Source organism: Rhea pennata, chromosome 4 (genome assembly GCF_028389875.1).
Source record: "Rhea pennata isolate bPtePen1 chromosome 4, bPtePen1.pri, whole genome shotgun sequence".
NCBI classification, from domain to species: Eukaryota; Metazoa; Chordata; class Aves; order Rheiformes; family Rheidae; genus Rhea; species Rhea pennata.
The window spans coordinates 29987348-30001546 of record NC_084666.1 but is presented as its reverse complement, the minus strand read 5'-3'; the positions used below and the strand labels follow the sequence as shown (position 1 = coordinate 30001546).

The window sequence follows — 14199 nt, the reverse complement described above, 5'->3', positions numbered from 1 at the left end:
ACAATACCTAAGACTAGTAGCGAAGGAATTTACAATAAAGGCGCTACCACAATAAATTCCACGTGTTAAGACTGTAGTCTAACAAAATCATTACCTGGACGAAGAGCCACATTCATACACTGCAGAAGGGCATCTGCTGCATTAGTGCAGGCCTCAATGCCTCGAGAAGAGGTCAGATCTCCCTCCTGAAGGGCCTTTATATGACCTTTAGCCAAGTCCATATGATTCTACAAAATAATAAATAGTACTATCTATAAGCCAAAGGCAGGTTGAGTTTAGCTTTATGCAATTCTGCTAAACAAAGAATGATAAATACAATTCCATCATTATAAAAATGTACATAAGCTAGTGCAAGAATAAAACAGAAAAACAAATTGATCTTAAACAGACTTCATACGTGGCTGATAAGGAAGGTGACAACATAAAGGACTTTACACCTAACATGAACAGTCATGCTAAGCACAACAAATATTCTTACCACTAAGAACTCTATCTCAGACAGTAGTTTCACATTGTTTGTGTTGCTAAGATGGATTAAGTGGTTGCTTTCTGAAATCTGATCCATTTGTTCTTTTACACTCTGAAGCATTTCTTCATAACTGCTCAACTTCATCTCAATCTGATCAACTTCCTTCAGAGCTTCATCCAGCAACTTCATCAAGATATTCACCTGTTTCTCAGAAGCCATGATTGACTGGATATTTGCCTACACAGAAAATTAAGCCATAAGAGTCTAAATAACCATTTTTTGTATCTCAAAAGCATTCTGACAGTAATGAAGACACGGGGATATATCAAACACATTTTTCAAACTCTTGATTGAAAGAGACTGAAAAATTTCTCCTCATCTAAAGTGCTATTGAACATAGTAGTCCCTCAGTCTGTGGCACTTCATTATTTCATAAAGAAAAGATACAAAACCAAAAACTTCTCTAGTTCTCAGGAGTCAAGTATTAATTTGCAGAAAAATAAAAATCGAACGCAATAATCCCTAGTATATTGGAACATTTTTATTGCTCCAGAAAAACAGTTTAAGTGATAAAATTGTCATTTTCAGTATGACTATGATAACAGTCATTTTCAAAAATGTAAGATGAATACAGAAGTCAGCAGTTTGAGGATTCTGACTGTTCCATCAAGATTGTGATAGAAGAAAGAAGATGCAGGGGATTTATAAGTGACAAAACACTGGAAGGTTCCACTGTTTAAAGAGCAAACCAACAAACAACATGGCTGAATTCTGCAATGTTATGAGACTAAAACAGTCTCCTATGAACAAATAAAATAAAATAAAATAAAATAATGTCTCACCATACCCCCCACTTCAAAAAAAAAAAAAAAAAAAAAAAAAAAGGAAGGAAGAAAAAGTATAAACAGACTGCCTTCTTTTTTTCTCTATGCCATATTTGAAAAGCTAAGGCTCACCCTAGAAAATCTGGGTGGTGAATACTGAATTCTAAAATCTCTAAAATCTGATACAAGGCACTATGTAATTCTGTTTAGAAGTAGCGATATGAATATGTAAATGGTATGTTTTTAAATATGTAGCAGACATAATTACCTTTTCAAAGGACACTACATAGTCAGTATCAATGAAAACCAATTCACAGGCTAACATACTGTACATTAAAAGAAATCTTTACCCCATCTAGTACTTGTAGCTCTCTAGACAGCTTTTCTGCAAAGGCTTCAGCATTAGATATGGCATATTCGCAGCCTTCCATCATTATTTCAATATCCTGTTCCTCTCTTGCATTTAATTCCTGGTACTCATCCACAGCCTCTTCATCACCTCCTGCAACACTTTGATTCTCTCCACTTGGAACTGATTCTTATGTAGAGAAGCAAAATAAAACACGTTATCAAAAGCAGAAGGCCACAAGCATTTTAAAAGTACTTAAGTATGTTCGTAACTAAGTATGTTCAGCTCTAAGTAGATGAAACCATTAAATCGCTTTCACAACAAGCATCTGTTACCTAGATAAACACTGTTTTCAAGTCAAGTCTCAGTCTTCCATGTATTTCAGTAAGATCTCCAGAACAGGTTCACAACAGTGATGCCCTCCAAACTAAGTAGCATAGGCAAAAAACAAATAGCCACCTTCCTGTACTGCAAATATAAAGGGATACACTGCCTCAGTTCATCCATCTCTTATTTTGGTAATGAATGTCTGAATATTTTGCAGTACTATTCTAGAATTATTAGCAGAAATTTCACAGAATAACTAGAGTCTCTCTTTTGGTACACATAGCATTAAAAGATACTAACGTTAGTTAAGAAATACATCATCAAAATAAGTAAAAACTGTCTTGCTGCTCAAGGTGATTTTCACCACACAAAGAACAATATTGAAGGAAATGAAAATTATATAACTAAGCTTTCAATGAACTATGATTTCTCATTTCAGTGTTTAATTACAAAAAGCCATTCAAAGACTAACAAAGTTTACAGGACATTAGTGTACTCCTTGTAAAATGTGTTTAGGACATCTGACACTTACCTCTAGCAATTTAGGATGCATGATTTAAAAAAGAAGCTAATTATGAAAAATTGCCCACAAAGAAGAATAAATGAAAAAGGTGTTACGCACCTTCTGCAACTTTAGGCAGTTCTGGAGAATTAAAAGGTATGGAAAAGCAGAAGAAAGGAAGCAGAGAATGTTAGCTAGGCAGAGCACGTACAGCATGCATATTTTTAAGTGGCAATAATTTGAATGTTTTAATTTTTCAAGAACTTGAAAAGTTAGCGGTCAATGAAAAGCAAAATTTCAGTCAACATTGAAAAACAGAGCTGCTTTCCTCCCTGTTTTAAGCTTCTAATTACTCAAATTCTTCTGTATAAATCAGTCTACTACTTAAAATCAATCAGCAGTTTGGCCACTTCTTAAAGAAGCACTGTATGAAGTGTCTACTCACTAGTCTTCACTAAAATTTAACCACTAAAAGATACCATGAATGTAAAAATCATAATGGAGTGCACAAAATACAAAGCCCTATTAGCATCCAAGCTGCACTTCCAGCCAAATTTAACAGATATTTCACGTTCCTGAACTAGAAACAAGATATAACCTTTTATAAACTCTAGCATGCTATATAAATGTCACTTTCTAAAGCATTTTTCTCGCTCAGGGCAAGTGAGAACCAAAACAAAGATTTGTTACACATTTAGGCCTAATAAAACTTTCAGGTAGGTTTTATTTTGTTCAAGAAACAGAGTATCCTAGAAACACAATACACTTAGTGATATTTAGGATTTCACTAGCATAATTTTGATCCAGTTTTGCAATATAAGATCTGTTTTCCAAGCATCTTGTTTATATGAAGACTTCTTAAAAATACGAAAAGAGGAGTAAAATTATATAAAAAAACAACATTAGGATTTATTTACTCAGTATATCTGTTTTCTGTGAGTGTATTTATGTATTTATCTTCGTAATTCTTAAAGTTTACATTTAACATACAGCTGTAGAAATTTACCTTCCAAAAGCTGTGAACTAACATTAATAAAGTCAATTTTCTTTCTAAGATATCTCTGATTGAGTTTCCAGATACATGAAATGAAAGTGTTCTTTTCCACTGTGCTGCTTGCAACCCATTTGTACACTTTGTCAAAATGTAAGTCAAATTCAGGATTCTCCTGCAAAAGATGAGATAATTTTCAGGCTTAACAGTCATAAATAAATCTCTGACCAGCAGAGACCATTTACTCAATTATTGAAATGACAGGATAAAATGAAATTACACAGATGCCAACCTTGAACTGATATGCTTGTACTGGCATCTAGATGCATCTTAATGAAGCTATAACATTACATGTATGAGTAAAAATCATGAAGAAAATGTTTTTTCAAGATAGACAAGGTGACAGTAACACATAACACAAAAACCTGTGACAGCTTAAAAAAAATACAATGTGTCTGTCATGAAATTTTGTCCTCAGAATGCCTTATGTTGTGTTTTAGCCTTCTGTCACCAAAACCCATGGCTGGAGTTATTGACAACATACACAGCAGAGCTCAAGCAAACCCAAGGGAATTGGCAAGGGAAAACAATTATGAGCACCTTATATATTTTATAGCTGTGATGGCATCTCATACCAGAGGAAAAGACTAAAAAAAGACCACTTGGTTCTTTAAGGGTTCTAGGTAAAAAAGCTACTACAAAAACATTTTAAAACAAGCATATACCCGGACGACAAAACTGTTTTGATAACATTTGATTAAAATACTTAATTTCCTTTCTATAGTCACTTATGCACCCACTATTGACTGCAACTGATCACAGGCTGTTTTAAAGATCATAGTAAAAGCATTTTACAAGGTTCAGCTTTCTTTTGATGAAAGGGTTTTTGCTTCAGATGTGCATTAACTTCTTACTTCCAAATAGTCTGTAAACATGAATACTACTATTGCTGTTACATACTACTTATATTGTTACTAATATTTGTAGGAGAAGCAGGTGGTGCACAAAACCAACCATGATGAGAAGTGAAAATTTCTGTACAGCACAATATGAGCTATGAGGAGGAGCTTGTATTGAGAAAAGTAATTGCTATACATCTTTCTCCTCTTCTCCATCCCCCCTCCCCAGTACATTATTACACAAAATTTGAGTCATCTGACAACTGGTGAGGGAAGGACTTTTGCATAGGATCAAACAGTTATAGACAAAGATGTGATGCACTTAATTCTGACATTTTTTAATATCTGCAAGTTTGGAATTCAAAGTTTTTTTGAAAGAAAGTTTACAAAATCATTCATTAAATGGCACGTGCATTAGAGCATTTTCCCAAAACCACATTTAGCCTAATTCTGTTCTACAACAAACACCCTTCAGGGTTCTTCAGAACAGAATAATTTTAAGCAGAATCTTAACTAAAGTTAGTGTTTCTCCAACATGATAGTAAGGAACAGCAAGGAAAATCTAAAGCTATTTAACAAGTATATTAATAGCCAAAGTAACAAAGCGTATTTACCCTACATTGACAAAAACTCAGGAGTTTTTCAGTTTTGAAGTCAGTATTATTTGCACATCACCAAATGAACAATTTTCACCTTTGCCTGTTCATCTTAGACGAATTCAATTAGCCAGAAATAGATTATACTTCTTGTTCTAGGGAAAAGAATAGCAGCTCAGGGTTGTATGCCTTCCAACAAATAGCCAATGTCATGATTTAGAGGACAGTTTATCTAAGCTCTTATATATTACTCATTAATAAAGTTTTGAGTGTCCTGTCAAAAAGAGTATATGCAGTCCAATAGAATGGCCATGATTTATTTCAAAGGAAACTGAACTCTGGAATCAAAATTTACATAAGACTTGAAGCAGAAAAAAGGTACTGGTTCTTAGCACAAGTACTGTACAGTCCCTAAAAGACCACTCACAATAAACTGGGCAGATATTTTGACTATTTCTATTCAAGTATACCTGCACTATTCAGAATCAGTTTACTATGGTTATATTCCGACTAGAAGAAAATGTAATAGACATGTATCATCTTAAACCCAAATAAACACATTATCAAAACTGTATGACAATGAGTGGCCAAATTAGTTAGCTCTGATTTGGAACTAGAAGTGTCCAGAGGAGATTTTGCACTAAAGAAAAATTACACATACTTTAACAGCATCTTTGGCATCAACAACAGCAAGATCTCGAAGTGCCCATGCAGTCTGTCTTTTGTAGAAATCTCCCTTGTCAGATTTTTTCACCTTTACCACATTCACTTGCACTGGACGTTCCGTTGTCACTGTTAAACGAAGTATAACAGTATTTTTGAAATATTCAAACTACTTTAAGATCTGTTTCTGCTATACTTAAACTTATTAAATCTCCCCTACAAACAATTCAGTTTTTTTCATTTGACAAGAAGCGACTCCTTGAAACAGGTTTTATCCTCAGTACCCACAGCTCATTTTAAATTTCAGTCATCCAAATACGTAGTTCTGTACAGCTTCTGAAGTACTAAAGTCAATTTATGGCTATTGTTTTGATATAGCAGAACTATGGCTGTATTGCTGCACTAATGAGGAAATACAAAGAAGTCACTAGAGATTCTATTCCAAATAAAAATGCTTTCTAAGATTCATCAGTTAAAAAAAATTCTAGCTGGCTAATTTACCGATAAATTGGACAGGAACATCTTCTTGGAAGAGGTGTACTATAATCACACGCTCTCAAAGGAACATTAGAACTCCATTCAGTTCCTGTCTTCCAGAGTTGTCTGTCTTGGACTCTGACCAGCACTCCCTGCTGCATCATATTTAGGTTGATCAACCTGGAGGTCTACTAAATTTCCTTTTAAGCACTACACAAAGCCTCCCTCACAAGCCCATCTAGTCCTACACAAATAATTTTGATTTACTCTCAGATCTTATTGTAACTTGCAAGGAAGAAAAGTAGAGTGTTTTGTTTCTATTTTAACAGAAGCAGTAACATAAGTATAAGCTACAAGCAATTTTTCCATTAAAAAAAATGAAGCATCTGTTTTATAAAGGGCAAGAATAAATATTGTAAATAAAGCTAAGGAAAAAAGCTACTGAATAAAAAAATAATAAAAAAGGTGAAGACAGAAATACTATGTGGTATTACTACATACCTGTGGCACACAAAAAGCAGTTTCTCTTCTTTTTGCCTGCTTTGCATACATTCACAATGCTCAACAGGCGTTCATCATTGGGAGTGAAAATATCCCTTTGTAAAGCATGCTTGATTGCAGTCATTTTTTCTCAGCTGAAAGATTTCAAGAATTCATACATTCAAGTAGACTAAGAGGCTAGCAAAATACACAAAAAGAACTAGTCTTAATTATAACTATAGTTTTTTAAAATTACATTTTACAGGTAATTTAATGAATCATAATCTAGAAATACATGATTTAGATAGAAAGTTAGAAAACAGTAATTTCTCAGCACTAGGATGATCTTTCAGATTAATACAAGGGACATCAAACAGCTTCTTAATAATAAAATAGAATACAGAACATTAAGAAAAAAGTTCAAACAGTAATCACAATTTAAGAAACAAAAAAAAAAACAAGAAACAAACAAGACTCCTTCACTAGGTAGCAGAATTTTAGAACGGGTAAGAACAAATGCTATGAATCCTGTAAAAACCTGTATAAAGACAAGTGACCAAAAAAGCCCCACAAAATGAGACAGGATGGAGAATCCAAATCTAAAGATCACTACAGTGATGACCTGAAATAGAAATTAAAATCCAGAATCACTCAAATACACCTAAAACCTTTGATTTTATTTTCAGGACTCTTTCATCAGATCAAGCTTATAAATTGGGGCTAAAAGCATACTGCAGCAGTCATTCAATGCAGCACCGATACACTGCGATTCCAAGTCTAACTTAAATTTTTACTTTAAGTCTTGAAGGACTGAATGTATCACATACATATTTTAAAAATAACTAAATTCTCTTCTGGTAAAGGGAAAAAAAATCATTCTGTTTCAGGATCCGTACCTCTGCATCCCATACACTTCCCCACTCCTTTCTCCCTAGGTATCATGAAATAGATAAATTCTAAGTTAGCAGTTAATCTCATGTTATGAAAGCATTCTCAAGTAATCCGACCAAACACCTTTCCTAACACAGAGTAAGAAAATTATATTTATTCAGTAGCCAAAAAAAAAAAAAAAAAAAAAAAGATATTCCCATGTTGATAGCTCTGTACAGAACGCTTATGGTTGCTATCTAACTGATTCTTGCCAGTTCCTGGAGAGTGTTACTGGAAGCTTATTACTGCTGTATTAGCCGTCTCAGGTTTATAACTTGATCCAGTGAGCAGACACTACATTTCTTTAAATGTCCAACATTGAACAGGATCTACATTATGGAATTAAATATATTTTCCTACATCTTAAAAGTTATATCTTTCTTCTGCGTATTGAGGTCTCTTTCACAACATACTTCCTTCTCCAGAACAGAATAATTCCTGAAAGACATTATCTAGCAGTACAAATACAGAGCTAAGGCTCTAGAAAAAAGGCTTCAAGTCTTTTGTTTGTTTTTTAACATTTTGCCAGGACCTGCTTCACTGTTCCTGCCAGCTACTATGCACTATTAAATCACAGAATCAGTAAGGTTGGAAGGCACCTCCGGAGATCATCTAGTCCAACCTCCCCTGCTCAGCAGGGTCACCTAGAGCATGGTAGACAGGGTTGCATCCAGGTGGGCCTTGAAGATCTCCAGAGAAGGAGATGCCACAACCTCTCTGGGCAACCTGGTCCAGTGCTCCGTTACTCTCACAGGGAAGAAAACCCTCCTCACGGTCAGGCGGAACTGCCTGTGCTTCAATTTCTGCCCACTGCCTCTTGTCCTGTCACATTGGACAACTGAAAAGAGTTTGGCTCCGTCCCCTTCACGCCCTCCCTTCAGGTACTTGTCCACATTGGTAAGATCCCCCCTCAGTCTTCTCTTCCCCGGGCTGAAGAGGCCCAGCTCTCGCAGCCGTTCCTCATAGGGCAGGTGCTCCAGCCCTCTGATCATCTTCATAGCCCTACACTAGATCTCTCCAGTAGCTCCATGTCTCTCTTGTCCTGGGGAGCCCAGAACTGGACACAGTACTTGAGATGAGGCCTCCCCAGGGCTGAGTAGAGGGGCAGGATCACCTCCCTCGACCTGCTGGCAACACTCTTCACAATGCACCCCAGGAGACCATTGGCCTTCCTGGCCACAGGGGCACATTGCTGGCTCATGGTCAACTTGCCATCCACCAGCACTCCCAGGTCCTTCTCTGCAAGGCTGCTCTCCAGAAGGTCAGCCCCCAGCCTGTACTGGTGCATAGGGTTATTTCTCCTTAGATGCAGGACCCTGCACTTGCCCTTGTTGAACTTGATGAGGTTCCTCTCCACCCAGCTCTCCCACCTGTCCAGGTCTCTCTGAATGGCAGCACAGCCCTCGGGTGTATCAGCCACTCCTCCCAGCTTGGTATCATCAGCAAACCTGCTGAGGAGGCACTCTGCCCCCTCATCCAGGTCACTGATGAAGAAGTTGAACAGGATGGGACCCAGTACTGAGCCCTGGCAGATGCCACTAGCCACAGGCCTCCAACTAGACTCCACACCACTGATGACGACCCTCTGAGCTCTGCCCTTCAGCCAGTTCTCAATCCACCTCTCTGTCTGCTCATCTAACCCACACTTCCTGAGCTTCTCTAGGAGGATGTTATGGCAGACAGTGTCAAAAGCCTTGCTGAAGTGAAGGTACACAATGTCCACTGCTCTCCCCTCATCTACCCAGCCAGTCATTCCATCAGAGAAGGCTATCAGATTGGTTAAGCAGGATTTCCCCTTGGTGAATCCATGCTGGCTACTCCTGATCACCTTCTTCTCTTCCACATGTCCGGAGATGATATCCAGAATGAGCTGTTCCATCCCCTTTCCAGGGATGGAGGTGAGGCTGACAGGCCTATAGTTGCCTGGGTCCTCCTTCTTGCCCTTTCTGAAAAACTGAAGTGACACTGGCTTTTTTCCAGTCCTCAGGCACCTCTCCAGTTCTCCAGGACCTTTCAAAGATGATGGAGAGCGGCCTGGCAACAACATCTGCCATGGGTGCATCCCATCCGGCCCATGGATTTGTGAGTGTCAAGCTTGCCCAGAAGGTCTCTAATCTTATCCTACTGAACTAAAGGAAAGTCTTCCTTTCTCCAGACTTCCTCCCTTGTCTCCAGGCTCTGGGATTCTTGAGGGTTGCCCTTTACCAGTGAAGACTGAAGCAAATAAGGCATTCAGTAATTCTGCCTCCTCTGTATCTTTCGTTACCAGGGCCCCGCCCCATATTTTCCCCAGTCTTGCTCCTGCTACTGATGCATTTGAAGAACCTAATAGGCTGTTCATGTTCCTTATCATCTTCCAACAAGAATCCGGCAATTATTACATAAATACAGAATGAAGAGATGCATCTTCATAGCTGGTAGAAAAAAAACAAGTCCAAGGCCACCTTCATCTAAAAGGGTCACAGTACAGTTTTGCAAAGATAAGGCACTACATTTGACTCATTTGCTGCCTTTTCTGGTGTATGTAAACTAGATTCCAGAAACATAAATCACAGATTTTATAATTATGGAGTTTCTCATCTAGAAAAGGAGTAAAAAGGTATCTATAAAGAAAAAGAGAAAGAAAGCATGTATGCCTAGCAACAAACTTCTAGGGATGGATGAAGTGCTGATCTTGAATATTGTACTCTAACCGAATTGCTAAAAAGAAAAGACTTCTGCTAAAATTTCTGTCTTTTCTGCAGATATTGTTTCCCTATTCTCATAGCCTGTAACAGTGAACAGAGAAGGTAGTATCCTCATACATCAACATCTGCCTTTTAAATCTTCTGGTAAATTGGCAGATTTAGTTTAATGTCAATAATGTAATCACACACAAAGCAGATACAAAGTGAGACCAACAGGTTGTATGAATGAGGTGCATTCACCTTTGAAAGCAGAAGTACTTTCCTCACAATACCTAAAAGCTTGCTCTCCTGATTAAGAAAATTGGTTCCTGGGGACTTGTAGGAAGTGGGGCAGACAAGGAGGTAAAAAGGAAAAAAATGGAAAGAGGGAGGAGGGGAAAATGGATCTGGAAGGCTTTTAGTAATCCAGCGCTCTATGTAATAACAGCAGCCGGCAATGGGAGAAAGTTACTGTAGAAAGAAGTAACTGTAAGAAAAGAATGAAGTTTAGACATGTAACGTATTAATAACTTGTTTATTTTTTAAAAAAGAGACAATCACTAAGGGTTTTGACATCTTTTTAGGTAGTGCCTTCAAGTAATGTGCAACACGCTGAGAGAAAATCTTCCAGTGTATTAGTGTATGATGAAAGATGAGTTTACGATCAAGGATGAGACCAACCTTAAATTAACTATTCACCAACAAAACCAAAATCCTAAGGAACAATTCTGAAAGGGACTTTTGAGAAAGATTCCTGTATAATCATCCAATTCCTTAGCGAAGCATGGTCTAGTCCTCAGTGTAGAAATCCAAAACCACACTTAAGCTAGAAAAGATCATAAAAGCAAAAATCATGTTCCAAAAAATTTGGTCACTAGTAATACTCACCTGATTCACAACAAGTCCTCACACTCCACAGAGACTGCTCTGAATAATCTAAAAATAGCAACACTTAAGAGATGTTTGAGTGTTTTTCTTTATATGAAGAAGTTCTGATATTACTCATAGTGTTCAGTGTCCCACTAGCCTGAGCTGAGCTGTCCAGCACATTTTTCAACTCAGGGAATTTGGTAATTTTAACAATTAGCAACTCAAGGGCTTTTGGGGAAAAGGGGCAATATCCCAAGCTGAAATCACTACTGCTAAGAGTTTAGAACATTCAGATAAATCCCAGTTATAAGACAACCCTATAGCACTGAAATACTCCACTGTTAGTTGCTTTCTAATGCCTTTCCTCCTCTTCTGAATGCTTGGTCCAGCTTTTCCTTTCCAAATTGTTTCATTTGTCATTTCAGTTATTTTTCACTAGGTGGATAAGATGAACATGCAAGGTAACAACAGTCTGTTGCATTCTGGAAATATCACCTTTCTTTTCTAGTCAGGATTTCACCTACTGCTCTGAATCACATTTAGACCGATTGTTGCAAGTCACCAATCCTCACATTTTGGAACTAATGCAAAATTTCACAACTGTACAGAATACACCTTTCCTCTAAAACAGGATACATCAATCCCAAGATCACACACCTGACATATAGCCCAACTTCTGTTACCAGTTGAACACTGAGTCACAACTCCCCCAATCTTCACTGTAGGTCGGGACCAAGTACATTGCTACAGTCTTCATGCATGAGTTACAACTCCTGCCATCCCACAGAAGCACAAAACCAAGTACAAGAAGCTGGAGACTGAGCTGCTTCCTCAGAAACACGCTTTGAGGGATCTGAGCTCAATTCAGACTCTAATAAATCCCTTGTGAGACTGCAGGAATAGTCTTTTCAGTAAGGTAAGGGAATGTTACAAAACCTCTTCTACATGGAATTTATCAAAGACACCATCTCACAGGCACAGTCTGCCCAGCAAATACATAGGAAAGATTCAATATAGCAACTCGGGAAAGCCACTAATGAACACTGTTTGGCCTCTCTACACATGCAGTCAGGAAAACATGACACTCTTGTACCACATCAGCTAGTAACCTCATGTAAAAGCGCAGCCTAATTGTAAAATTCCCGGGAAACCTGTTCACCACCAGTGGTCACATAAAAGATCGCTCGTTTACATGGAAAATTCGAGAGAGCCACTCAGAGCAGCCGCAGCTTTCCAAGCGCCTTCCCGACACCAGCCCGGCCGCCTTCCCGCTGCGAGCCTCAGAGAAACGGCCCCGGACAGAGGCGCGCAGTACCGCGGCCATCCCACCCCCCACCCCCGGCGCGGCCCCACCCGAGCCGGCGGCTCGGACGGGGCCAACCCGCCCCGGGGACCTCAGCAGGCCCGCACAGGTCCCCTTCCGCGGGGGAAGGGGCGGAGGACGCCGGCGCCGCGCCGCTCTCACCGAAAAGCCCCGGCCGGGGCGGAGCGAGGGTGGGGGGGCGGGGGAGGGAGGAGGTGCCTCCGCCTCAGGACGCGGCCGCTCCGGCCGCGACCTCCCGCCGCTCGCTGCCCCCCAACGGCCGCCGAGCTCCGCCGCTGCAGCCGCTTCCGTTCACGTGATCCGAGCACCGCCCCCTCCTCCCCCCCGGGCTAGCAGAGAGACGGCAGGCTAGAACGTCCACAGAGCACCGGGCTGAGCGCGCACGCGCGCGCGCACCCCCTCCCGGAAGAGCGGGGCAACGCGCGCACGAGCCCGAGAAGGGGCGGAGTGGGACGAGCCAATAGGAGCGCGGAGCAGTGCCAGGGGCGGGGCCGGGGGCGGTGGAGGCGCGCGGGCGGTGGCGGCGGTTAGGGCGTGGTCTGCTCCTCCCTGAGGCGGCGCGGCGCGGCGCCCAGCCGGCCTAGCCTATAAAAGCCTGGTGGTAGGTATGTATATATACTTAGGTGAACTTGCTAGGCTGGTGCTGTAAGTGCGTGGTGGTGTTTAGGGACTGCCTGGGTTGCGCTCTTAAGTGTCTAAGCCTGAGGTGAACCAGCAGTTTTTTCCGAGGCCCCCTCAGTTTCTCTGGTGTCTCATTGCCTTGTAAAAGGGTTGTCCCGCTTCCTGTCCATGAATTATATATCCACTAAAAATATCGCTCTAATTTATTATCATTTATAGAATTTAGAGGATAGACAGAACTCATTCTCTTAAAAGTGTGGGCAGATTTCTACTGAAAAATTCTTGGAAGTAGGATGAACTTTCAAAACAACATAAGTCATGGACATAAGTCATGAGATTTTAAGTAATTAATACTCTGCACTTTTTGTTGCCTCTCATATGCGATAGTTGAGTATTTAACTATTAATAAAGCTATGCACTTTCAGATCTTTACTGAGTGTGACTTTTACATTAATAAAAGAAATGCAGATGTATCTGGTACTGCAGGAAGTTTCTTAATGATTTAACTGACAGTATTTCAGAATTTCAAGTGACAAAGAATTTTATATCTGATTGCAACTGCAAGGGAACAGTTATAATTCAAACTTGGCCGCAACATTAGAATTATTTTCAGTTCTGTGAAAGGCACTTCAGATTTTAGCTCTATCTCTAATTCAGAAGTACCGTTGGTAGCTCACTGTCTTCAATACCAGTGATAAGTCAGAGGGAAAAGTTACTCTGTGACTAATTGCCACATCTAGGATTTGGAATATAACCATAAGAAATGATGTCCAAAACTAGCTTTAGCTACTTGCAGCCATCATTGCATTCAGTGAGAAACTACCTTACAGCTCAAATATTGCTGTGAAGGAGGTTTTTCACATGATCGATATACATCACTCAATTTTATCATTCATATAAATGATAAAATAATGATAAAAAATAATATACTATTTTTTCAATGCTTGTGTGCAGAGTTAAGAGAAGACCGAAATCATTACAGATTACTTGAACTGTATGATTTATGTCACATTAATGCATCACTATGCTTTTAAGGTATGATTGATAAAATCTGTTACCCAGGCCATTACTAATAAAAAGCAATAGTAAATATCTTCTCCAAGTTATTGTAATAGTTAAGTTGCCAGCAAAGATAGACTTCTAATATGTAAAACAGCAATCTCATCATTATTATATCATCTTCCCACATGACTGAAAACATTGCTGACCAC

The 14199-nt window shown here is 39.3% G+C and overlaps 1 protein-coding gene across 6 annotated transcripts in view; it reads right to left on the bottom strand.

The window, feature by feature from the left end:
* The window catches only part of EXOC1 (exocyst complex component 1), a 33340-nt gene extending 20684 nt beyond the window's left edge, over positions 1–12656 (bottom strand). For 4 of the 6 annotated variants that reach the window (XM_062575595.1, XM_062575598.1, XM_062575599.1 and 1 more), the window contains exons 1-7: positions 12509–12656; positions 6599–6732; positions 5619–5749; positions 3478–3637; positions 1644–1831; positions 479–706; positions 95–227 (exon numbers count right to left, since the gene is read on the bottom strand). In XM_062575595.1, the coding sequence (XP_062431579.1) occupies positions 95–227; positions 479–706; positions 1644–1831; positions 3478–3637; positions 5619–5749; positions 6599–6722 (964 nt within the window). In that variant the 5' untranslated portion in view covers positions 6723–6732; positions 12509–12656. Of the gene's footprint in view, positions 1–94; positions 228–478; positions 707–1643; positions 1832–3477; positions 3638–5618; positions 5750–6598; positions 6744–11061; positions 11858–12508 lie in introns of those variants that run through there. The other 2 variants (XM_062575596.1, XM_062575597.1) reach the window with 2 other exon arrangements.
* Between the last annotated feature and the right edge of the window lie 1543 nt (positions 12657–14199).